Below are 24,357 nucleotides of genomic sequence, written 5' to 3' on the forward strand. Positions count from 1 at the left end.
AAGTCATGCAAATCGCAATGATGTAAATGTTTTTCTCCCACTCTCCTCTTGCCTCATTTGTGCTTCCGCTCTGGGTATGATCTTGGGTAAGTCCCAGTTACTCGTTACCCAGTTCCCTGCTTGTGTCATGGAAATAAATGAAGGCATTCCGTTGACCCACCCAGGCAAGGTGGGTGGCTGGGTCATTTGTTCGTCCAGAAATGTTGCCAGTGCAAGTGTGGTCGAGTTTCTTATTGGTTGGCCAAGTCTCTGTCGTGGATATGGGGGTCACAGATGGCCAACGCCTGGCCATGTCCACGAATACTCGGTACACACACTCACACACAGACACACAGGCACACACAGACAGGCATACACAGACACACAGACACACACACACACTCTATATATATATATATACATTTGAAGAATATAGGCGTTGGGGGAAAGAGAGACAGTAGTGATGGGATACCAGAGTTAGACTGAAAAAGCGGCAGCTCACCTTGGATTATCAGCGTTGCTTCTTGATTGACCTCAAGCGGGATTAAGTGTGAGCAAAGGCGTCAGTTCTGCTGAAGAAAAAAAAAAGCCAACTATTTCTATAAACTATTGGTTAGAAGACTTGACGTACAAGCGAAATGGAATCAAATATTCTTTATTCTTTCCACTGGAAAATGGAGACGAATATTGACGTATGATAGAAAGGAGTGAAAGGATTCGCACACTGGACTGGGATATATATATATATAAAACTGCGGGGAACCAATAGAATGGTACAGGAACAAACATTTTGAGAAACGTTGTAGAACAGTTGGAACCGTAACTGAAGGAAGGTAAAGGGCCAAAGGCTTTCGTTATCTAAGAATAATACTTTTCTTGTGGACAGACAAATACGCATTATCAATACTGCAAGAGAAATTCTCATATCAAGTCTTAGGATGAATAAACTCCTCCAAAATGTACATCAATTTTTCACAGTCGAAAGCTATATGTTCATCTATCCCGTACCTTCAAAGCAAACTATCGTCACTCAAGCCGATTATAAATAATCTTTATCAATTCACTTATAGGAATATTCTTTTGAAAGACTCCTGTTCTTACCCAGAGCCTTTTATCTAAAGGCCCCTGCAGCCAAAGGCTGCGCTACTTTCAGTAGCAGGGGAACGCAGACCCATGGAGTGAAAAGTTATTTGACGAAGCTGCACTCCCAGTGATGCAACCTCATCAAAAGTGATCTTTCACTCGCGGCGTAAACTCTTGCAGGCGAAGCCCGGTAACACCACCCGAGGGTATATCTCCATGTATAAGGAAGTGCTGGGCAGGAAAAGGTTCCATGCTTTATTCACCGGGGCAGAAGCGTTTCACGTGTCTTTCTGAGCATCATAAAGTACATCACGATATCACAATTAGCTTCGGAACCCACAAGCAGAATGTAGTCTCTTTAGACTTGACATGGTGGTAGATATTCAATGAAGGGAGACCCTGTTGGAGACTCAGTCTCCATCAAGTCTCCAGGTCTATGTAGAAGGGAGTCTGGTTTGTAATCGCGTCTTTCGAGGAGGAAGTCGCGGGCAGACACAAAGCATGGTGCTGGAGACCAATTTCCTGGACGATTTTCCACCTTTTACTTTTTCTTTTTTCCTTGTGTTTCCTTTTGGGTGGAGGAAGACCAACTCCATCAACTTCTTTTCTGTTCTCTGTGGTTCTCTTGGGCAGCCGCCAGGGCCAATTTCCTTTCTCTTGTCTCGGTTTTGGGGTCGCTTGAACGGGCTCGTCTCTTCGACGTTAGGATGAAGATAATTTAGTAAGTTCCCGTAGATATCAGCAGCATGTATATGGTCATAAACTTGGCATCCTCATTGTGGAGAATTCAATCTTCTTGAGGTCTCCTGTAGAGAGTTACCTAGTATAACAAAGTAAACCTTGACTTACTGAATACACACTGTCTCCGAGAATGGTGCTATGGTATCCCTTACCATAGCAAATGGCACACTTTCAATAGTTGAACACGTAATCCCTCTATAACATCTAAAGACAATACGTCCTGTTTGGTTAATAGCCATCGTGGCCAGACCCTCTGTACTTAAGGTAAAGTAATTTTAAGTGACCATCATGGCCAGAACCTCTGTACTTAAGGTAAAGTAATTTTAAGTGACCATTACTTACTGTCTCTTGTGGATCTATAGAATACTGAAAGAAAGAATGAATATTTCTTTAGTAAAATACAAAAGCAAAGGGTAGTGAACTTAACCAATATAACAAAAGCATTGTTCTATTTTCTTGCTCTCCCTTCGTCCTAAGGATTAGAGCTTTTGTTTAATGCAAGTCTCTATGCCATAGTCATGCTTTTGTTTCTATAGCTATAACCAATAGAAAACACACTTTTTTTCTTATCATATTTGCATTATAACTATTCATTCCAGTGTTATAGCTTAACCTACATGAGTTATATCTTTACATTTTGATTATTGATATCATTAATATTATCATCATTAGTCATTATCATTATTATCATTATTATTATCATTATTATTGTTATTATTATCATTATTATTATTATTATTATCATTATTATTATCCTTACCAAAAATCCTCACGACTTATTTTCAAAAATCGTAAAAATATAATACGTAAGGTTGAAATCTGCCTCCAACTCCCTTCTGCTACCAAAATCCCTTTACCTCAAAGCCCTACAAAACCTCCCAGCGCAAGAGATAAGTAAATATGTATATCCTCACCATCTGTTGATGTCACCAGCAGCCCGTCACCACTACCTGTGTTGGCGGCAGTAATAGGGTCTGGGCGTGGAATCCAATAGCTTCTATACCTTCCAAGTTTGGGGGGGACTTCCACTTCAAGGTCTTATTACCACAGCCTCAAACCCGATGGGTAAGTCTTATAGAGTGAGTGTCTGCAGGGACACAAGGCTTGGGAATGCTTGGGAAGTCTTATACCTGTTACGACGGGTGTAATAGACAGGATTGCGAGATGAGAATCCAAATTTAATGGACTGGCTAGAAGCAGACAGACTCTCCCTTATGGGGTAGCGAGTGAGTGGAAATAGTTGACGTCTTCGAGGCCTCTGAATTTATATGTTTTTCTCGGAAATTGAGTTTACATTGAAAGCCCTGGTGTTCAGTGAGTCTGTCAGTTTGATTATATATATATATATATATATATATATATATATATATATATATACAGAGTCTCCAATCCCTCTGTCAAGTCATTTGGTTACATGATAGCGTGGGTACATAATACAGTGCGAAGATCCCATCTTAATGTAAAGAATCCACTTTCCACACGCCAGAGATCAAAACCTCAGTCTCTCTCTCTCTCTCTCTCTCTCTCTCTCTCTCTCTCTCTCTCTCTCTCTCTCTCTCGGAGATGGGATGAGGTGAGGGAGCCCTCCGGAGGACGTCAAGATGGCAGGGCTGACATGAGCTGTCTCGAGGGCCATGCCATGCTTGCTGGCTGGTTTGGACGAGAGAGAGAGAGAGAGAGAGAGAGAGAGAGAGAGAGAGAGAGAGAGAGAGAGAGAGAGACCTATAGCCAATCTCCTTCCTTCCTAACAAATGCAGCGTGCATTGTTTTCAAATGCATGCGCATCGGCCTGTGCGTTGTTTACCGGTGTAAACAACGGCAGGAGTGGGTGCAAACAAACGAGAGATACACTCGTGGACACAGGAGAAGAGAACTTTTGTATATTTAATGAACGCGAATTAAAAAAAAAAAAGGAAATTGCTTGGTTGAGAGAGAGAGAGAGAGAGAGAGAGAGAGAGAGAGAGAGAGAGAGAGAGAGAGAGAGAGATATGGCATTTCTTCCGTGTAAATAAGAGAAACAGATAGTTCAGTTGAAATCCCTATTTCTATGTAGTTCTCATGCCACTCTCTCCCTTATGTCTATTCTTCTTTACTCTCTCTCTCTCTCTCTCTCTCTCTCTCTCTCTCTCTCTCTCCTCTCCGTCGCTCTCTCTCTCTCTCTCTCCCTCTCTCTAACCCACACGCCTATACAGGTCTGGGCAAGAAGCCCCCTCCCCTCCCTCCACCCCCTCCTCCTCCTCCTCCTCGCCCCTTTCCAATTTCCTCATGACCTCGGCATCATCTGCAAACACAGTCTGGTTCGAATCATAAGGAGTGTCCTTATGACTTACCCCCTTTGTTCCTTATCCCAAAAATGATCTTTTATCCATTCTAGTGTGTGTGTGTGTGTGTGTGTGTGTGTGTGTGTGTAATACCATCACATCACAAAAGCAGTGTATTTTCCATCAATATTACACAACAAGCTAAAATGCCAAGATGGAAGGAAGAAAAAAAAAGGGGGGTAAAGAATATTCTCAAAGAAAACAGGAATTTGGTTCTTTCTCCCGCCTCTGCAATGTGGACACAAGCTAATTAACAAATGGAAAAAAAATCACCTTTTGGAAAGAGAGCGAAACTCGTGAATAATTCTTTTGCGTCTTCCAACAGCTTGCTTGATCATACAGTGTCTTGTCTTACTCCTCCGCGAGGCAGAGTTCATTAATTTTCCTCCCGATGTAACTTTTATATTTCTTTCTTAAGGTTTCCTCAACGTAAGTTTCCCCCCCTCCTTTTACTCGCTGTGATACTGGATGCCCACGGCATGAGACGCGTGTCATTTGCATCTGATTAAACGAGTTGAGTATATACGATGCACAAGGCAGAGGTAGTTATAATCGAGAGAGAGAGAGAGTTTATATACTCGATGCGTTAACTGTGTCAGCTGATATATCATCACGTAGATATATATATATATATATACACACACAACAAATCTTATTGTTCTTACTTGCACATCTTGTATTCTTTCAACATTAAAGCAAAGAAAACATATATAAACAAGAAAAACACAAAGAAGTGTTTAGCAAAAGTTACAAATTTAAGCCAGGTGTGCAGGGTGAAGTATTTGGGAAAGTATCATAGATATAAGCCTAGTTAATGGGAAGAAGTATTCAGCAGAGTCTTATAGATACAAGCTTCGTAAATGGTGAGAAAAAATTGGCAGAGACTAATGATATGAATTAGGTAAATGGGGAGAAATATTCAGGAAATAATCACAGATATTAACCCGCTAAATGGGGAGAAGTATTTAGCAAAGACTTATAGGCAAAAACTTGATTAATAGATATAAGTATTTAACAAAATGTTATAGGTATATGCCTGGCAAATGGGGGACAAGTATTTAGTAAAGACTGATAGATAAAAGTCTGATATAAGGACAAAAGCATCTATCAAAGAATCTTAGATACAAGCTTGGCAAATGGAGAGAAGTTATTTAGCAAAGACTCATAGATATAAGCCTGGTAAATGTGGGAGAAATATTTAGCATAGACTTATAGACATAAGGCTCTTAGAGCAGAAATATTACCATTAGAAAGAATAGACTGAGCACCATAGCCTTTGGCCATTATATTCATCATTTAGATAATGAATTGAAAAGCTAAGACTGATTCATACGATTCACAAATTGCTTGAGATGTTTTAGTGCCCTCTATTAATGAAGTTAAAATTGTTAACTTCACCGGACGGATCTAACATGCTAAGTCTGCCCACTTAACGTTATTTCAGTGGTAAAGAACACACACGTATAGTTAAATGAATGGAATAAAAAAGTTGAATGGTAATTTTGGAAGGAAGGAGGCGAATTCCTTAAAAGTATCGCTCAAATGAAGACTTTTCCCTTAAAGTGAAATCTGTTTGCAGTTATTTGCATACGATAGATTCAGCGTGAATGCTCTCGCAAGAATCTGCTCAGCCAATCAGGCCATCAAAGCGAAGAAAGAGAGAAAAAGGAAGAAATGTCAACATAAAGATCCTGTTTCTTGCGTCACTTCCGAAAAATCAACTCGAATAATATTTGGGTTTCGATATACGCTTCTCAATATTCTCTGTGCCTTCCAAACCGGCCAGCCCCACTCACACACACACACACACACACACACACACACACACACACACACGGGCTTCTGTGGTGTATCTGTTGCCGTAATGACCCAAAGTCACAAAAGAAAATATAATGAATTTAGAAAGATAGATTCCAAGGGTCACAGGTTCATAGAGAACTGAAGAATTCAGTTGCCGTGGGTGACTGAAATCTGATTCCCTTCACTTGTCTTGCTCTGAAAAGCCTGTATCGTCTAACTCTTTCTTTCTCTCCCTCTATCTCTCTTCCTTCCCTTTCTTCTCTTTTTCCCTCCTCTCATATCCCTCCGACCCTCTCTCTCTCTCTCTCTCTCTCACACACACACACACACACTCTCTCTCTTACTCCTTCTTTCATGTACAAGTAGTCACAGATACACACATACAGAACGCATCAGTGACCAAGTCGAATTGGGAGTTCCAGCCCTCTCTCTTACCGAAGACGACCCTCCCACCTTTACTGCACCCAAATCGGCACTTCATCATCCAACCCTAGAGTGCTGCGTCTTATGAACTGTTTCCTGAACATCGTAAGATCTAAGGTTCAGGGAAGGGTCTTCCCACACAGGCTGTAAGGGTTGGCAGGTTGATGGTGATGCTAGTCATTAAACTTCTCGATTCCACTTCGGAAAGTTAAAGAAAGTAATTAGTGGTCATTTGGACGTAAACGATATGCCGAGATCCAAATTGGTCCGGGTGGTGTCTGGAGCTCCTCCCGATGAACAGTGAAGGATGGCAGCTGGGAGTCGACAGACGACTTGAGGGTCTTGCTTTTACATGCAAAATCAAGGGGAAGAGGAGGAAGAGATTGGGATAAGAGATTCGTTCCAGGAACCAGGTGCCGAAGGAGGAAGACGAACTACAGACCATATATCTGTGATAGTTGAGATGGTTCCCCCACAAGTGACGTGGGAAAGGTGAGCTCTCTTCTTTAAAACATCTGTAGATCTTCAGCTGAAGACGACATGGCTGTATTCCTATCCACTAGTGGAGTGAGGAGGGGAACATGATTGGACAAGACGTGGCGAGCTCACCATTATCTAGCGGCCATTGGCTGACCCGGACATGTATACTGGTTGGGCCGGTCGTTCTCTCTTGTATTCTTCAGCGGCTTTGTCCCCTCCACTTGTGACACATACATCCTCTTGGCAATGTCTCTTCACTCAATTTCTCCATACGTCTAAATCATTCCTGTACACCCTCTTCAGCTTTCACAGTCATACTTCTCTTATTACCATACTTTCTCTTACTCTATTATCATTTATCAGGTCAACTATTCTCGCACCATATGTCCTGGCACATTCATTTTTCCAATGCGTACACACCGAGCGTACATATTCATCTGTAGCCATGCCTCGCATCCATACAACACCACTGGGATTACTGTACCCTAACCACAAGCATATTAAACAGCCATGGTGGCATCACAGACCCTTGCACCAGACAACTATTCATCTAGAACCACTCACTCTCCTCTGTTCCTAGTCGTTCACACGCCTTAAGCTCTTGATAATAGTTTCTCACTGTATTTGCTAGCTTTCCTCGCATACTATATACTCGTATGACCTTCCACAAAGCATCTCTATCAACCTTATCATTTGTTTTGTCTCCATCTAAAGTGGTGGGTGGGGAGGAACCTTCTGCCTTGTCTCCCATCTCCATCTATGAATCTTAGGAATGTAGGTTACTAATACTATCCTCCTGCAGGAAATTTTGACATAGATCATCAAGTCTTCTGCTGTATGTCCTTCCCATGTATTGTCCACTAGCAGTTAACCTGGTCATAGACCATCAGATGTTCTGTTATCTGTAGGTAACCTGGTCATGCACGATCAGGTCCACCTATTTGTCCTTCCCATGTAGGATCCCCTACCCTACATCCTTGATCCTAAACCATCGGTTCTGTTATCTGGGTCTTCCATACACTTCCATGTAAGGGCTTGGATGCTAACTAGCAATATTTTCAAGAAAAAATTCCCGTCAGGAACTTTTGATGGATGTTCAGTTTCCCAACTGCAATCTTGGTATGAGGAATGGGCAGTCTTACATGCAATTAAGGGAATATTTGGTGCCTCATCTTTCATGGTTGATCTATGGAGCCGTCATGAGAGGGATGGTGCACCAGCGAGGACTTAGCCAGAGCGGGTGTTTCATCCCCCAAAGAACGTGGGGCCATACATATAGCGAACACTTGAGGAAAGTGTTCAAGCATTTTTCGACTGGTTGTTTATCTCTCGACGTTTCTTACGGTCTGAAGGACCCCTGTTAGTTGAAAGGCCTAAGACACAGGACAACCAACTGACCATCCCAGTGGACTGTAACTCCTCCCACAGGATCGGCAAGTGAGGGGAAGGAAGGACGCGATGAACTGGTGCCAGAGCCGTAAAGTTAAACAGTTTAGGTAATGGAGAGGCTTAATGGGCTCAACCCAGGTGCTGGGAATGACAAAGTGGCCTTATTAGCGCCAGCCTAAAATCAAGAGAAGGTTCCTTAGCTTAACTAGTTGCAATAATCACAAGTCGTAGCGACGCACGAGATAAGGCTAAGAAATCAAACCATCAGAGAACAGATTGTATCTGATTAAGAGAACAGAACACACAACAAAGTGGATGGTGTATATTATCATTTCTATACGTCACACACACACACATACAGAGAAAGCTTCTTCAACACTCACCAAATCTGCAGTCTGTCTTGTCGAAGAGCACACCCATCTCTATTTCTACACCATCTTGAAAATTCAAGACTTTAGTCATCATTTTCTTCACTATATATCTTGCTAGAGGTCCGTCGTCATTATCCTTATAGCGTATCTTTTCTAAAAGCGTCAGTCACAGTTTCCCCCCTTCCCCAATTATCTTTCCGTTGCATCTTATCTTAAGGCTTCAGTCACTATCATCTCTACGCTGTATCTTATCTAGAGTTATCAGGCATCAGTATCTTTAAACTGTGTCATACTGAAAGTCTCAGTTATCACTTTTTTACACTGTACGAAAATTTATCAGCTTTTCATGCTTCATTTTACAAAAAAAGAAAAAAAGAAAATATTGGGTAATGTTCGTGATATCTTATTTTAATCTTTTCAGCTACACTTTTTCTTCCTCTGTCTCCTAATCACACAACTTGAATTCCGCGTATAAGCTGTTTAAGCTATTGTGCGATGCGGGGCGATCAATGTTCACTGGAGCAGGGTTCAACTCCCCGTCCACATGTCTTCGGATGGGTGGTGGATCCATTGTAATGTTCAGTGGAAAGCCTCCGGGATTTCCTGGTTGATCCGAACGGTTTCGTGTATTCCCTGTGGAGTATATGGAGGCAAAGGTGAAGCTCAACATCTTACGTTTTGCTGTGTCTTTTAAATGTCATTTCTAATTACGTTTACCTCAAAAAAAAGAAGAAAAAGAGATGATTTTCCTATATGAATTTTGTGTTTTCTTTTAAATTTCATATATAAGATCAGTCACAGTTTACAGATATATGAATTGTTATGGACTTACCAGATGTGATTTTCTTTCTCAATACACAGATGTAGATGGTAGATGCGATGAACAGCGTCGTTAGGACTGGAGTTAGGGCCATGAAGACTAGAAGTAGTTCACGCTTGTTCGTCAGTTCTCCATCAACTGTTGGCATGACTGATATATCTACTTATGTGTGTCTGATAATTATCATTAATGATGATAATAATAGAAATCACACACACACACACACATATATATATATATATATATATATATATATATATATATATATATATATATATATATATATATATATATATATATCTGTGGAAGAACGATAACTAACACGGGGTTGTAGGGAAACATGTAGCAACCCTTCATGTTACGAAATGGCACAGTCTAAGATGGGTTCATAATCACACCAGGGTTAGTGCTGAGGGGAAGAAAAGATTGGTAAAGTAATGAGAGAATAAACACATGAAATAGAGTGAAGTAATAAAAGAATGAAGTGTGGGGCCCATACACACGACACAAAGACAGTCTATACATCACTCAACGACATGTCTCCGAATGATCACTTGTTAACTGTAAGAGGTTAGTAAGGCTCTCATATTTTTTCGTCCTTACTTCATATCACATCACTTTGAAAGTGTAAGGATCGTTTTTGTGCTGTGTGTACAAATGCAGTTAGCAGCAGCAGCCAGTGATGGCAGCATATGCTGACACAGTCAAGGCCAATGAAGCTAGAAACTGATGGAATTATAAAGACATACATTGGAATACCCAGGGGTGACTCACAGACTCTTTCTGCAGCGGTGCACTTGGACCACAGAACTGAAGCGTTGCTAGTCACATTCACTCCGATTACCTCGTGGAAACCAAAGAGGCCTATTGTTTTCTCGCCACACACCCCTGAACCATGATTCGTATCATCTACAAGTAAAGAAACAAATTAGTGTCTGAGAACATATCCTTGCATCACTGCTTCCATGGATACAGGTGAGGAGGAATGACTAGATAACAGTGGATACACAAGTAACAACTGGGACTGGTTTATGCATCAGATATAATAGTGATGACACAAGAGATAACAACTGGAACTGGATAAAGTATCAGAGATAAGAGTTACGACACGAGAGATAGCCACAGTAACTCTACGAACACCAGAGACATCAGTAGACATAACACTGGTTGATCATACGTGTATACAGCCACAACAGATGCTAATGAAGAAAAAAAAGAAATACATAACCCCAAGTATGACTAATAACGAGAGGTGGTGGTTAGGAGAATGAGCAAAATGGAGACAGTAATACATCATGCACAGGTAAATTAGACCTGACGGTTCGACCACTCACTGCGATATATGTTTTGCAGAAAAAGTAACGGGAGGAAGAGATGAATTTCGTTCGTGACTAAGGATTCCCTGGGTTTATTTTGTTCGATCAAACCATCGTTGGAGCGGGTGATAATAGTCATGTTGATCTCAGTGTTCATCTCCTCTGCCCTGTACCACAAGATGCTTGACTTCGAAGGATCGAAGTCGAAGGTGGTTTCCTTGCCGCTCACGGTGGGCTCACAAGCTGCAAATAGAAGGTTATATATCAGTGATTTTCTCTGGGATTATGAACACTACCGTTGATGATGGCAAGTGTGATGACACATGGACACATTGAGGTCCACATCGCTGGCGAGAGATCTTCGCTGGTACGTTTTATACAGCGACTCTTCTGAGAGCTCGTGGATGAAATGCTCTCGTCCCCAGTCAGTAACTCTACATACCTGGATAAAAACCAAGACGGGAGAATGGTTTTGTTAAACAGTTCCATGACGTTCCTGGAAACCTGGAAGGCGTCTTGCTCTCCATTGGTTCCTGGAATCTGAAGATTATCTGTATATGTATGAGTATGAAAAGTTCCGAGTGAAGAGTGTCATTTCTGATCACTATTTCTGCCACCAGACCTTACTGACTTGGTGTATGTTTGTATGCTTAAACATTCGAGAAAGAAGTGAACTTCATTTTGATGACATCAAGATTTAATGAAGAGTTTCTAAGACACTGTCTCTCTCTGTCACATGGTTTGAAACACGTCCCCTTCTCCGCATGACATGCTATGACCATAGACAATATATATAGAGAGAGATAGTGAATGAATGTTAGCAAGAGCTTTGCTGTCAAAAATAAAACAGAACAAGTGCCAAAGGAATAATATATCATTCCACAGGAAGGCGTTTGGTTCTGCCATTCACATCTGTACTTGAGCAATCATTTATAAAGTGAGAATTTAATGTGTCAGATATTCTCTACAACGTTTCTACCCTACAAACAGAAAGTAATTTCACATATCTTGCACACATACGTACCAGCAAATACACTTTCATACATATAAACATATAAACACACAGCAGGAAACACATATGTATAAGAAAAGATAAGACAAACACATTTCATCATGTGAAAGTTATTGTTTCCCATAAAAGAGGGAAATTACCTGTAAAAAAAATCAGGTAGTTAAGCTGAAAGACATAGTGAGTTAGATCACTGAGGCAGAGGAGGACTTGTGTGAGGAGCTGGATGCCAAACTTTAGCCTAAGCCCACGGTCAGAGATACATCCCATTCAACTTCACCAGGACTGGGAAGAGGAGAGATGGTGGGTAGTTCAGAGATCGACAACACATAGCATGCAAGAAAATTCTTGAGGGATCAGACCCGTGCGAGGCACTGGTCACTCACGGTTGTCCCTGGATATCCCAGTGATATACAGGAACACAAGACAGTCCACAGGGGATATCGAAGCCATCTCAAGTGAAATAATAAAAAAAAAAGTAAAAAAGGAAAAAGAAAAGATAGAAGTCGAAATTAACCTTGGCTCCGCAACTCAAATTAAAAAAAAAAAGAGTAAAAAAGGAAAAAGAAAAAGATAAAAGTCGAAGTTCACCTGGGCTCCGCAGGTCTTTGTGGATCTGACACTTAAAGGGAGAAACGTTATATGTTTGAAGGAAGAAGGAGGTGATATGATCGCTAATCCACGAGTGACAGGACCTCACCAAAGAAACTGTGGGAACGTTGCAAGGATGGATAGGAGAAGAGCCAGGTCGTGCTTGGGGCTGTAACTATGGAAATGGAATGGATCCCGATTGCTTAAAGGCAGTCAAGTGGGTCGCGTCATCCACTCAGAAAAAAAACGAGGTAGAGAAAGAGAAAGATAGATTGAGATTTGTTTGAGGTTTGAGGTTGTGTTTGAGACCATTTGGATATGGAGTTGGGATTGAATGTCAGCAGACCAAGTGATGGTTGATGATAGATCGTATCAATTTGCTGAAACTTTATGTGACACAGAAGGAAACAGTGTGCCTATTTACCATCACACTGTCACATGTCTGGCGCTTTTCTTACACTGGCTAATGATTCTCTCTCTCTCTCTCTCTCTCTCTCTCTCTCTCTCTCTCTCTCTCTCTCTCTCTTCCTCCTTTTTTGGGGGGGGAACCCGCTTACCCTGTTGGGCGGCTGTTGTGATCACATGGACGCACACTGATACCGTTAACTGTAACAGCACCATGGTGAGTGCCGGCCCCCGTCCGTCAGCCGTTTGACACCGTCACCCGACACCAGCTTGACACTGTCGCTCCTCACCTTCGCTTGACACCTTCTTCTGGCGTTTGACACTAACGCTTTGACACCGACGCTTGACACACCGTCGTTCGACACCCGCTCTCAAGCGAACAGTCGGGGGGGCCTCTCTCTCTCTCTGTCTCTCAAGGACTTCACTCGAATCCCTGCGGCGGTGCAGTCCACCCGAGTCTCTCTCTCAAAAAAAAGGCTCCTCCTTCTGCAGGAGGCGCAGCAGCAGAACAGAGCGTCGTACAGGCCACTAGTATCGCACAATACTGCTGACATCTATCCTATTACGCTGAGCTGACGGCTGACGCATCGCTTCTGAAGACTTGATATCTTCAGGAAATCCTCACCCTATGACGGAAACGAAGGCTCTGTAACACACACACTCACCCACACACACACACACACACACACACACACACACCCACACACACGGGCCTCTCTGGTGTGTTAGTGTTTCTGACCATGAGCCGGCATGGGCTTGACCGGTGTCTGACACGCATGGGTTCGAATCATGGGCGTGGCAGTCGGCTCACAAAGGCTTTCGTGGTGTCGGTGTCGCTGACTGTTATCCACACAAGGCCCACTACCCTTCCATTTCCCATCCTGGACGCGGTAGTCGTCCCACAGACAATCCCAACTGTTCATCCCTTCATCGGAACTGATCGTGTGCGAGTGTGTGTACGTACGGAGTATAGATGTATTACATATACACAAAGTTGAGAGACGGGGAGACACGAGCGTACAAGTCTCCCTCAACACAAATGATAATGACAAACGCATGGGGGAGAAAAACGAGTAATGCCGAGAGGATTGGTTCTCTTAATGACGGGCAGCATTTTAACTGGGAAGGACGCGCTGCAGTGGAGCATTTCCAGGATTCCACTGCGGCGTTAATGAACCACAGTCCTCCGGAGAATTCTTACCAACCAGAACAAATGTTCAAGGCAACAGACAAGGGATTCATTTGGAGACGGTGTTGCGTGGAGCAGTGGAACACGGAATTTACCGAACTAGTGACTGGACTGATGAGAGAGAGAGAGAGAGAGAGAGAGAGAGAGAGAGAGAGAGAGAGAGAGAGAGAGAGAGAGAGAGAGACTGTGTGTGTGTGTGTGTGTGTATGTGTGTGTTCAGTTCCAGGGAAACACACCAGGGATATTTTGGATTCTCATGATAACAGACGTAGTCTGGAAGATACAAGTTCTGAGAAAGGATCGAGGCAAACATTTATCCTGGACGACTAGAATCAAAAGGGGAATGGTTGATCATCATTACAAGATTGTTATCCTCACCCAAGGTAGCGTCGGAATTGGAAACTATCAAGTTTAGTATAGCATTTGGAAGATAAAAAGAAATACATAAGGCTAGAGTTTCTTGAAGTAAATGTGGAAGTAAAGATGCATTTGTTTACCCATTTTCTCCCCATAGTCTCACTCATAGCCAGTAAATAATAAAGAAACGTCAGGGTAAACAACAAATTAATGGTGACCAATAAATCAAAGCATATTGTTTAGAATCTGATCTTAATAGAACACCGTATAAAGCAAACTGTCACATCTATATACGTTTAATTCGACTAAAGTCACTTATCTCATTTGGGTCGAGAGAGGAAACACAAGATTTCGGACAGGAAAAGATATATTTCATCACGAGATATGTTTCCCCGGAGAAGTAGAGGAGACATGTAAGAGATGTAGAATAGCTGTACGTCTCGTCCCTCACTTCATATTGCTGTAGTCTCTCCTTAGAGAAGAGTTCTGTCTCGTCTATTCCTCCCATGTATCTCTCTCTCTCTCTCTCTCTCTTTCTTCTCTCTTCACGTCTCTTGTCTCCCAGGTCGGTATATATCATCTCCGGGAACTCCTGTTTACGGATGATACATTACAACATTAATACAGCCAACGCGTTGCCCTCTGATTCAAGAATAAATCACATTAGCACGCACCAAATTTCCCCACTGTTGTATTAGGTGCATACATCACTTGACATCATCGCCCTCACTGGCTTTCCCAGACTTACTGTACATCCCTCCCTACAAAGGACAGATTCTCTTCTTCATATTCTTATTCTCTTCTCCTTCTACGCTCTTCGCCACCTCTGACCCCCTTCTTCAGCAGCCTCCAGGAGACTTACGGGAGTCCCTGACGGAAACACCAAAATTTAATTTGCATTTAATCATGGTTGAGTTCTTGCTGTGCCCCCCCACCCACACCTACATATTTCACTGGTGAGGTAAACAGTTGCAGAGGCTCTGGGCGACCAGCCAGCCCAGAGAAAGGACCCTCCACCAGATTACTGGTGATGACCTGAGGTGTTGGGCTGATGTGTATGGCCGAGTTGTGTGCCATCGACCTGATGTCATGAGGCAGGAAGATATGACTCGAGAAGTACATATGACCAATGTCCTCTATGATGTCTCTCAGACTTAGGTATACTGGGTTTTAGTCGGGTTTATCCTAAACCATTAGGCCAATAGCTCTAGATACGTACAGAAACCACTCTCTCTCTCTAGAATCTCCTTTAATGGATCTCGCCGAAGACAGTGTCATACGAAAGAAGAAGAAGTACCATGCCACAGCCTTCCTCAACGGTGCCAAGGATAGTGTCATACAAAGGAGGAAGTGTCATGTCATGCCAAAGCCTTCCTTCCAAAGGTACCAAAGGGTCATGTCACCAGCCCTGCGTCAGGTGGCAATGACGATACAATTCCACCGACCTTCAACTTTAACTCCGCCAAACGCACTTCTTAAACTCTGTGAATTATTATGAAAAAGTTACCTTCACTCTTCACGAAAGTTAAGACACAAATAAATTATTCATGCATCTTCCTGGGCTTAAAAAGAATGGAGACTTTTCTTGCCTCTTGGCTGATATTTCGATCATTAGTATTTTGTCTATCTCCACCCCCCCCCCCCTTTTTTTTTCCACCCCCTCCCCTGAGAAAATTCTTGAAATGAAGGCTTTTTCGAAGGGAAGGGTAATGTAAAAATGCGAGACTGAATGATGAACATCATCTAAGAACACTGATGTAAAACAAAAAAGTTTCAATGACGTCTTTTAATATATCTTATGGTGGGATGAAAGTGATATCCCCCTGATCCATACTGGAAGGAATACGAGACTTATGGTTGAAGTCTCTTGAGATTTCCTGGTAATTATCACTCATACAGTTTTTAGACCTGCATTACAGTTCTCCTCTGGAAAGAACCTTGTCTTACGTAAGGCAAACCTGACGTAATCATGAGGCTAAGAGTTAACCTGTGTTACTGAGAGAGAGAGAGAGAGAGAGAGAGAGAGAGAGAGAGAGAGAGAGGTGTTTAGAACATATTTCTGCTCTTTCTCCCTGCTCCTTCTTCTTTGTCTCCCCTCTTTATCTCCCTGACTGCCACCACTAGGTCTTTCCCTCCTTGGTCCTAATTCTGTCCCTTCCTGTCCGCACTTCTGCCTCCATAGCAACTCTTCTCTCTCCCTCCCTCAATGCAGTGCAGAAACAGTGAAATGGTCAGTGAATTGTGGAGGAAGACCCCTTCCAGCAAGTGCAGGTAAGAAGCGAATGGCTCAGAATGATACACATACATTACGACCTTCATTCGTGGTGGAATTAGGTTAGATCGAAAGCCTCCCCCCCCGACCCTGCTCGTCTCTTGTTGGTTCGGTGTTTGATCAATGGAGGGCGCTGGCATCCATCCAGATGACATACCAGCTACAGAGGGATTAATTTACACTCTTAATGCAGTCCTGGGATGACCTGAATTAATATTTAAACTTTAATTAGCGAAGGAGTTTAAATTTTAAGTACCTACAACCGAGGCCAAAAGGAAAGAGACTTTGGAGGATTAATTGTGAACGTTACACTGAAGATTATGATGGATTAACTCTCAGATTATCTCACTGGATTAATCTGTAGGTTTGTCCTTTTTTTCTTCTAGTGGGAAAAGAAGATACGAAAACGATTACTACCCGTTAACATTCTGAGTGTCATGTCGTTTGAAGACTGTGTGAAGGTCGCGTAGTGTGTTCTCTTGTGCTTACTGAAGGTGTGGAGTGTATAGTCTGTCACAGGTGGAATGTGACGAGTGGAGTGTGACGGAAGAGTGTAACGGGTGGATTGTGACCAGTGGATAGAGTGAGAGGTGGAACATGAGGCGTGGACCATATGCGATATGACTGTAATGACAGTCCAGAAATACTGAGGGGGGGAAAAAAAAAATCCCAAATATTGAATGCATTTTTCTCTCCTGAAAAAAAAGTGTGAGAAATCATGGCAATACAATAACTGAAATTGCAATTGCTTAGTTGCAACGACTCTTTATTGCCATCCTAGGTACCTGTCTTCCTATAATTGCCTTTTAAATTAGTTTCGAGCCGGAAATAGAGTAGTTGGGCTGATTTCTCTAATGTCTCGATTTCAAAACTAAATCCCAGTAATGAAGGTCTGTAATGCAAATAGAAATTCGGCGAAAGATGTTTCTAAAGCTTATTTTTTTTCAATGTTTAGGCTATAATCCGGATAATGAAGGCCTTTAAGGCATCTTTCTGAATCACTAGTGGATTCCACTCCTACAAAACTTCATTCACTCGTTCCTCCGGTGGTCTAGGGGATTAGGTGACCAGCTGGCCATTATAACCTTTATACTTGAACTTGCACCGATTAGACGCCTCGACAACGAGACACCCTGGTTATGTCGCGTTGGAGAACGGCGGAATGGCATTGTTCAGTGGTATAATCCTCATTCACCTCCACTCCTCCAGTGTTGCCGATATAACATTCTCGCTGAGCATCGATATCTTTTGCAGAAGTATATATATCACCCCAACCGCCAGCAATTCCTCTCCTGCTAAGCAAAGGGATAAATTATTTGCAACTGTTTATAAGGGTTCGTCATCGTGCATCTGGCAACGTCACTTGCTTGTCTCTAGAGGGAAGACATATTAGATATCTAATTATTGAGTCAACGAGATATTTCTCCGTATACCTGATTTTCATATTAAGTTAATTAACGTTGGTTTTATTTCAGAGATGCAAAGCTTTTGGGCATACAATTGCAAGTTGAAGGTATTAGGCAATTAGGTTCATATACGTTACCTCAAAATGCCAAACTATATTGCAATGGACGACACATGAGGACCACTATCTATAACTTTTGCTTATGTGAATTTGTTTGGGTTGTGTGGCAGGCAAGTTGAGAGACGCTTCCCACAAACATCGCGTTGAGTTATAGCTTCCGCGTCCTGAAAGGTTGGTCGTTTCGTGTGAATCTACAATATTTTGTAAAGTTTGGTTGGTAATGGGCTATTGAATCAATGAAGCTTCGTCGGTAAAGGGCCATTGAATCAATGAAGCTTCGTCGGTGAAGGAGCATTGAATCAATGAAGCTTCGTCGGTAAAGGAGCATTGATTCAATGAAGATTCGTCGGTGAAGGAGCATCATATCCTGTATATTCCATCTCCGGAAAACAAGATAAAATTCAATATATATATATATATATATATATATATATATATATACCCCGAAAGGTAATTCATTTTGTAAGGAGGAAGAAAGCCATGCATGAACAATATATAACTTTCCCCTGATACTATATCCTTCGCCAGGAGAGAATCTGTCGGGCCAAAAAAAAGAGGATCTCATTATTTGCTCCAGTTTCCGCGGCTTGTTTAATATGCATTGCCTTTTGTCGTAGGTAATGAGGAACGGCGGCCTCATCTGCATGTGGCAACACCTACTGTAATGCAATTATAAATGCGAAATATTGCGGGACAAGTTATGAAATATAGAGAGAATAATTCACCTGATACTGTATGACGCTGAATATTCATAGAATGTTTTTGGATCCCTTGTGATAAGCGAGTGGACCTGTATAATTTCTTGGCCATCGGGAACACAAAAGGGTGAAGGAAGCTTTTATGAATAATGATGATATGAGGTTGGTCGGGTGTGGGGTGCGTTATTTGAGGTTGAGGCCTATGAAATATCAGGGGGGATCAGTGAGGCCGCCAGGCTCTGGTCGAAGTAGATGGAAGGCCTTCGCCTTTCTTCGGGTGTTCTTGATGTTTCGAAGACCATACACGCTCGAACTCCAGAGCGTGCATGGCTCCTGCCCACACCATAGATACTATATGCAAAGACATATTTTTTTTCTCAAACTATTCGCCATTTCCCGCGTTAGCGAGGTAGCGTTAAGAACAGAAGACTGGGCCTTTGAGGGAATATCCTCACCTGGCCCCCTTCTCTGTTCCTTCTTTTGGAAAATTAAAAAAAAGAAAACGAGAGGGGAGGATTTCCAGCCCCCTCACTCCCTCCCCTTTTAGTCGCCTTCTACGACACGCAGGGAATATCTGTACAAGTGATAGTCTCTTCTAAATTTTGCATTAACTGAGATTTTAATCTCGTTATGTAATCCTTCAGGGTGTTGTGATATTAAGGTATATATACGACTGTTGATTGGATGGCTAAACTCTGTTGTGACCAATCTCTTCGTAACTGTTGTAACTACATGTAACCTTCGATCTTTCCGTCATTCCATTCCCCTGTGACCTGACCTGAAAGCTTAAGACCTTGACCAGAGAGGGCAGTTGACTTTCCTTTCCATGATATTACACGTTATGAAGACAGCGTTCATTTTCTATTTCGATTTGTGGCTATTGCTTGACACTGACATTGACTTTAACGACCAACGGCCCTAACGACTCTACCAGCCCATTAAACATCGAGCCCAAATCACCAAAAAAAAAAAAAAAAAAGAAAAGAAAAGATAACAAATCGTTCAGTCCTTCAAGTTGGATTTTATTTCCCTTTTTATTTTCATTTTCCTTCAAGTGAGAATTCTGTTTTGTTTTCATTCTCTTCCCTTCGGAAAATTTTTTTTGTCTCTTCGCTGAGGTAATTCATCTTGCGTGCGCAACTCGATAATCTGAAGCAAGGAGAGTAAACAATTACCAGGCTCACTGCTTCTGTTTGCCTCTCTCGTTTAATACATTATATCAGAATGTTTACTTCAATTCGTGTTAAATCTTATGACGCGCAAGAAATGCAATGGATTACCCTCAGCGTGCTATAATATTTCTTTCCATTTAGTTCACTGAGGGGAAGAAAAAAGAAAAATCATATGAAAGAAGTGAAAGAAACTAGAATATCATATAGATAAAACTGATGGAAAATATATACATAAAGATGTGCCAATTATGTTACCAGTGGATTTCCATCCTTGTTTTCCAAGTGTTGGGTCCATTCTTTGTTCCCTCCCCTTTCCGCCTTCGGGGTCAGGCCTCATCTCCACCAGTCATCTGGGCAGAGACTTTCGGTCACTGCCGAACAACAGAACGAGACCCCAAGTCTATAAGCGCGAGCAAACCCCCCGTCGCGTGGATGAATAAAAGACCTTAATGATATGGACGCTGGAACAAAAGAGAGTCGTATTGGGTCAACGCCGGGGGTGGTTCAACGTATTTGGCATCTTTTGTCGAAGCTTCGGTTCTTTGTCTGCCTCATCAGCAAGACCCACTGGACTTGGTGCCATGTTGGATGAGTGTGTTCAGTGGGGGGGGCGGATAGTTTCTGACTCTCTTTACATCTGTGTCCGACTCCCTGATCCTTTGTTTCTCAGGGATTCTCTCTTCCTCTGTCCGTCAGTCTCTTTGTATTTTTCGTATCAGTGGAATTGTTTGCCAATCGCTGTATTATTCCCTTTATAAAAACTTTATCAGTGTGTGTGTTGCTCAAAAAGCAATTTTCACGCCATAGATACTAAACACACACTCCTCATTTATACAGTGTTCATCCCACATAACCTTCTTGAGCCGTGGTCCTGTCTGGTGGAAATGGCCAGCTTTCTGAGTGCCGAGGGAGGTGTAATAGAAGGGGTGGCTGCAACAGATAACTTTGCATATATCATAAGATCGGACGAACAGCTGTCACTGTTATTTTTTTCTTTTCATCGACAGAGTCGCCCCTTTCGCAAGTCGAGGCATTTGTAATTCTTTCCTTAACTCTGCCAAAACCTTTACCACATCTCTTCACAGCTCATTTCATAATCTTCGGTGGAAGTTCCCCTCCAAAGGCCCTGATCAGGATACACACACACTTTAGATCACCAGGCGTACCCCCATCATGATCTCTCAGCTCAGTTATCTCAGCATCGTTTGAATGATACCTCAAAGGGATTTTCAAAAGAGACATTTACTACTGGGCAGGCATCTAGGCAGCATGTGCTGGGCCCCCAAGGAGACAGAAAAAGAAAAACCCTCTCCCACTTGCCTTAGAGTCAGGACTGAAATAGAGAAACTCCTCGATTGACGAGATTAGACCAGAAGAACCTGAACTACAGTCCCTTGACTACAAGAGCATTCAACCTGGAGGACGAAGGAAGGACACCAACAGGGAAAAAAGAAAATGGAGAGATGCGAGATACGTGAGCTGAAAGGGGAGAGACACTAGAAGTAAAAGAAGAGACGAAGGGGAATAAAATGGAGCATTCAGAAGGAGATGAGGATGCAGAGGAAGAATGCCAAAGAAGACGACTTGAGTCACACTCATGGTGAACTTGGAGGGGGGACAGGAGAGTGGAGGGGCTTTTGAAAGACAGAAGGTGGACGAGTTGAGGCTTGATAGTTTAGAAGAATATGACACATTTCAGACATCTATAATCAAGATTCAAAAGATTTTCGTACAGAACAAATAAGTCTACCTAAGTTACATATCTGTTATGTGCTGTTAAGAAATGTGGTCTCACGTAAATATTCACAAACACACACATATATATATATATATATATATATATATATATATATATATATATATATATATATATATATATATATAAATATATAAAGGCTCCCATCTTCCCTCCTGGAATCTCTGGAACTCATTAACAGTGCTGGGAGCACTCTGCTACCAAGACCCATGACGGTAGAGTATCCCGTGGAGAGCTGCCTGGAGAGTTGGTTCCCCGGACTCTACACTCAGAGGCTGAGTGCCACACAATCCCTTCAAGGCGAGTACTGCCGTACTAGACCTGACTGCGTGAGGGGTCACACAGAGGAAGGTAGATATGAACCTGACTGCCTTTATCCTCACACACACACACACACACACACAGTCTGTGCTTCACTCACTCGCAGCTGTGGGAAGCTGGAGATAAAAATCTGGCAGACGTGTAGAGGGACAGACCGTGGCTGTGCATCACGTACAGCGCATTACATCTCCCTCAGCTGATATCAACACGTGTTAGTCCACACTCTTGAGGAGATTCTCAGCTGTATCCAATTTTCTGTTTCTCTCGTACTGCTGGAAACAGATGTCAGGTACCGAATCAGCAGCGACAGTGAAAGAAGGATTTCCGATTCATCTGCTGCTATTTTGTGTGCTCACAGGAACATAGATGGGGAGGAATAATGTAGGAGGTGATCGATATTGTAAACCTGCTTCACCGTCGTTTAAATCAGCTGTGATGACGGCATTGCTGCTGTGTTGATAGATTCGTTCAGCTGGTCGTTGCGACGCTTGAAAGTGACAGGTACGACAACTGAGCGCGAAGGTACGAAGGCCTGGCCTTTCACCTGGTCCTTAAGGGAATATGTGTGTGTGCGTGTGTCGTAGTAGTAGTAGTTGTAGAGTCCCAGGGGTAGAGGAGAGGTAGTGTGTGTGTGTGTGTGTGTGTGTGTGTGTGCGTGTGTGAAGAACCCTACACATCATCATCAGTATGGCCCCAACGACGCTTGTCTGCCTCTCTTTGCCTCATTATCTCCCATCCTGGGTACTTTACTCCCCCCTCAACCCATAGTGGACCCGTCAATGCCCCTGGTACAGGTAGACTATATAAATGGTAAGGACCAGATTACGTAACCTTTTTTTGCCTCCACCCATGCTTGTTTACTTCCCCTCCTCCACTTGCCTTATTAACCACAGGGCTTCCTGGTTTTTCAGGCCAAACTCTTTACACAAACACTTCAACCAGACCTAACAAGATGGAAGGGTTGAGTGTGTGTGTGTGTTTGATAGCCCAGTATCATCTGTAGCGGGATTAGTATGATGCATGTTTCAACATATTGACGCCGATAATGATCAGCATTATTAATCAAAACATAGAAGTAACACAAAATCACAAAGTAACAGCAAGTATAATAACTAATTAACCAAATTCAATCAACAATGAATCCATGAATCACATCCCCATGAATAGAAAAATATTACCACAAATCAAATGAAAAGCAATTTCCCAGCACACAACATGTTAACACAACCACAAGTGCATTTAACCACAAAGGCAGTTTAACTTACATAACAAAATCGTTCTGCTCCCCTACCACACCACCACACCTCGGGGAAGAGCCACTACACCTCAGGATGCCGTCTGGGTTGAGACTGCCGTGGAAGGCATCGGCAACGATATATAAAGGGTTGGTATGAAGCCCGGCTTGTCTCAGTCAAAGTGAGACGAAGCAACAAGGACTTGAACTAATGAATCGTAACGCAGAACGATTTGGTTCTAACGTGGCAGAGAGGCAGTGGTGCGTAGTATGGAGGACAAAATAATATAAGAGTTTTAATTTAAACAAGATCTTAGGAGAGTACATGATAATATACATATACATATATACATATATGCAAAGATTCGAACCCCGTACCATTTGCGTGGTAGCTGGAAACGCTAACTGCGAGGCTACGATCGCCCCCAGCAAGGAAACGACCACTGGATTGCCAGTAATCCAATACCCTTAAACAAGATCTTAGGAGAGTACATGATACACCCTAATCATTCATTTTACTAAGATGCATCTGTAGCAACCCTATGGGTATAGTATGAGTGGAAAGCTTTTCTTTCAATCTACGTTTTCAGCTCTGTATATATCATTCTTATTCAGTTATGACAGGAGGAAAGAAATGGTACGATCAATGGAGTTTACACTCAACTGAGTAAAGAATTCTAAGAGGTATCTTTTGGGAAACAATATTTACCTCCCGGAATTTAAGATTTCAGGGTGGAAAAAAAAAATGTAGAAATATGTTTACCTGAAGGAAATAGTGGAAATAGGGACAGGCTAGAGGGAAGGCCATGATTGTCTCAGGACGAGATGATGTGAAATAAGACCCAGAGACATTACAGTGAGGGAGGAGGCAGCGAGTGGGAGGAGCACTCCCCCCCGACTTCTTCCTCTCCATCACTCGCTACCTCCAACACCACCATGTCTCTCCAACACCAGGAGATCACACCGTAAGCCACACACCTCACCTTCATTTGCAGTTTGCCTTCTCTCTAGTGTCACTCCCTTGTCACACGCCTCTTTTCCTCTCGTCCTCCCCCCTTCTGGGTCGACTCGTCCCGTCGATGGAAGGTTACGAGGATAGTAACCG

General features: G+C 42.5%; 2 protein-coding genes across 10 annotated transcripts in view; both read right to left on the bottom strand.

Moving 5' to 3' along the window:
* Nucleotides 1-8,732, bottom strand: part of LOC139760126 (uncharacterized) — a 25,180-nt gene extending 16,448 nt beyond the window's left edge. Inside the window, exon 1 of the mRNA XM_071682998.1 lies at nucleotides 8,600-8,732. Coding sequence (XP_071539099.1) covers nucleotides 8,600-8,681 — 82 coding nt within the window. The 5' untranslated portion in view covers nucleotides 8,682-8,732. The remainder of the gene's footprint in view (nucleotides 1-8,599) is intronic.
* On the bottom strand, nucleotides 8,484-23,373 carry LOC139760127 (uncharacterized). Of its 9 annotated transcripts, XM_071683003.1 has the most exons (8): nucleotides 23,284-23,355; nucleotides 15,023-15,144; nucleotides 14,726-14,866; nucleotides 11,876-12,017; nucleotides 10,742-10,966; nucleotides 10,182-10,316; nucleotides 9,420-9,557; nucleotides 8,484-9,220 (listed from the first exon to the last, which is right to left on the bottom strand). In XM_071683003.1, the coding sequence occupies exons 4-8, from the start codon at nucleotides 12,000-12,002 to the stop codon at nucleotides 9,033-9,035; spliced, it is 813 nt and encodes a 270-aa protein (XP_071539104.1). In that variant the 5' UTR covers nucleotides 12,003-12,017; nucleotides 14,726-14,866; nucleotides 15,023-15,144; nucleotides 23,284-23,355; the 3' UTR covers nucleotides 8,484-9,032. The 9 variants fall into 9 exon arrangements, with proteins under 9 accessions (XP_071539104.1, XP_071539105.1, XP_071539110.1 ...); XM_071683004.1 differs by lacking the exon at nucleotides 15,023-15,144 and having other exon boundaries at nucleotides 23,284-23,373; XM_071683009.1 differs by lacking the exon at nucleotides 11,876-12,017.
* Nucleotides 23,374-24,357: the final 984 nt, after the last annotated feature.

This window comes from Panulirus ornatus, chromosome 35, assembly GCF_036320965.1.
Source record: "Panulirus ornatus isolate Po-2019 chromosome 35, ASM3632096v1, whole genome shotgun sequence".
Lineage (NCBI taxonomy): Eukaryota > Metazoa > Arthropoda > Malacostraca > Decapoda > Palinuridae > Panulirus > Panulirus ornatus.

What these genes read in the sequence shown, in the direction of transcription:
- LOC139760127 (XM_071683004.1), bottom strand. Translation starts at nt 12,002, where the DNA reads ATGGGATGTATCTCTGACCGTGGGCTTAGGCTAAAGTTTGGCATCCAG. An exon ending in CACCGCTGCAGAAAGAGTCT is followed by an intron (nt 9,558 to 10,181) that starts GTGAGTCACCCC and finishes TAGATATATCAG; the next exon opens with TCATGCCAACAGTTGATGGA. An exon ending in GAGAAAGAAAATCACATCTG is followed by an intron (nt 9,221 to 9,419) that starts GTAAGTCCATAA and finishes TATACTCCACAG; the next exon opens with GGAATACACGAAACCGTTCG.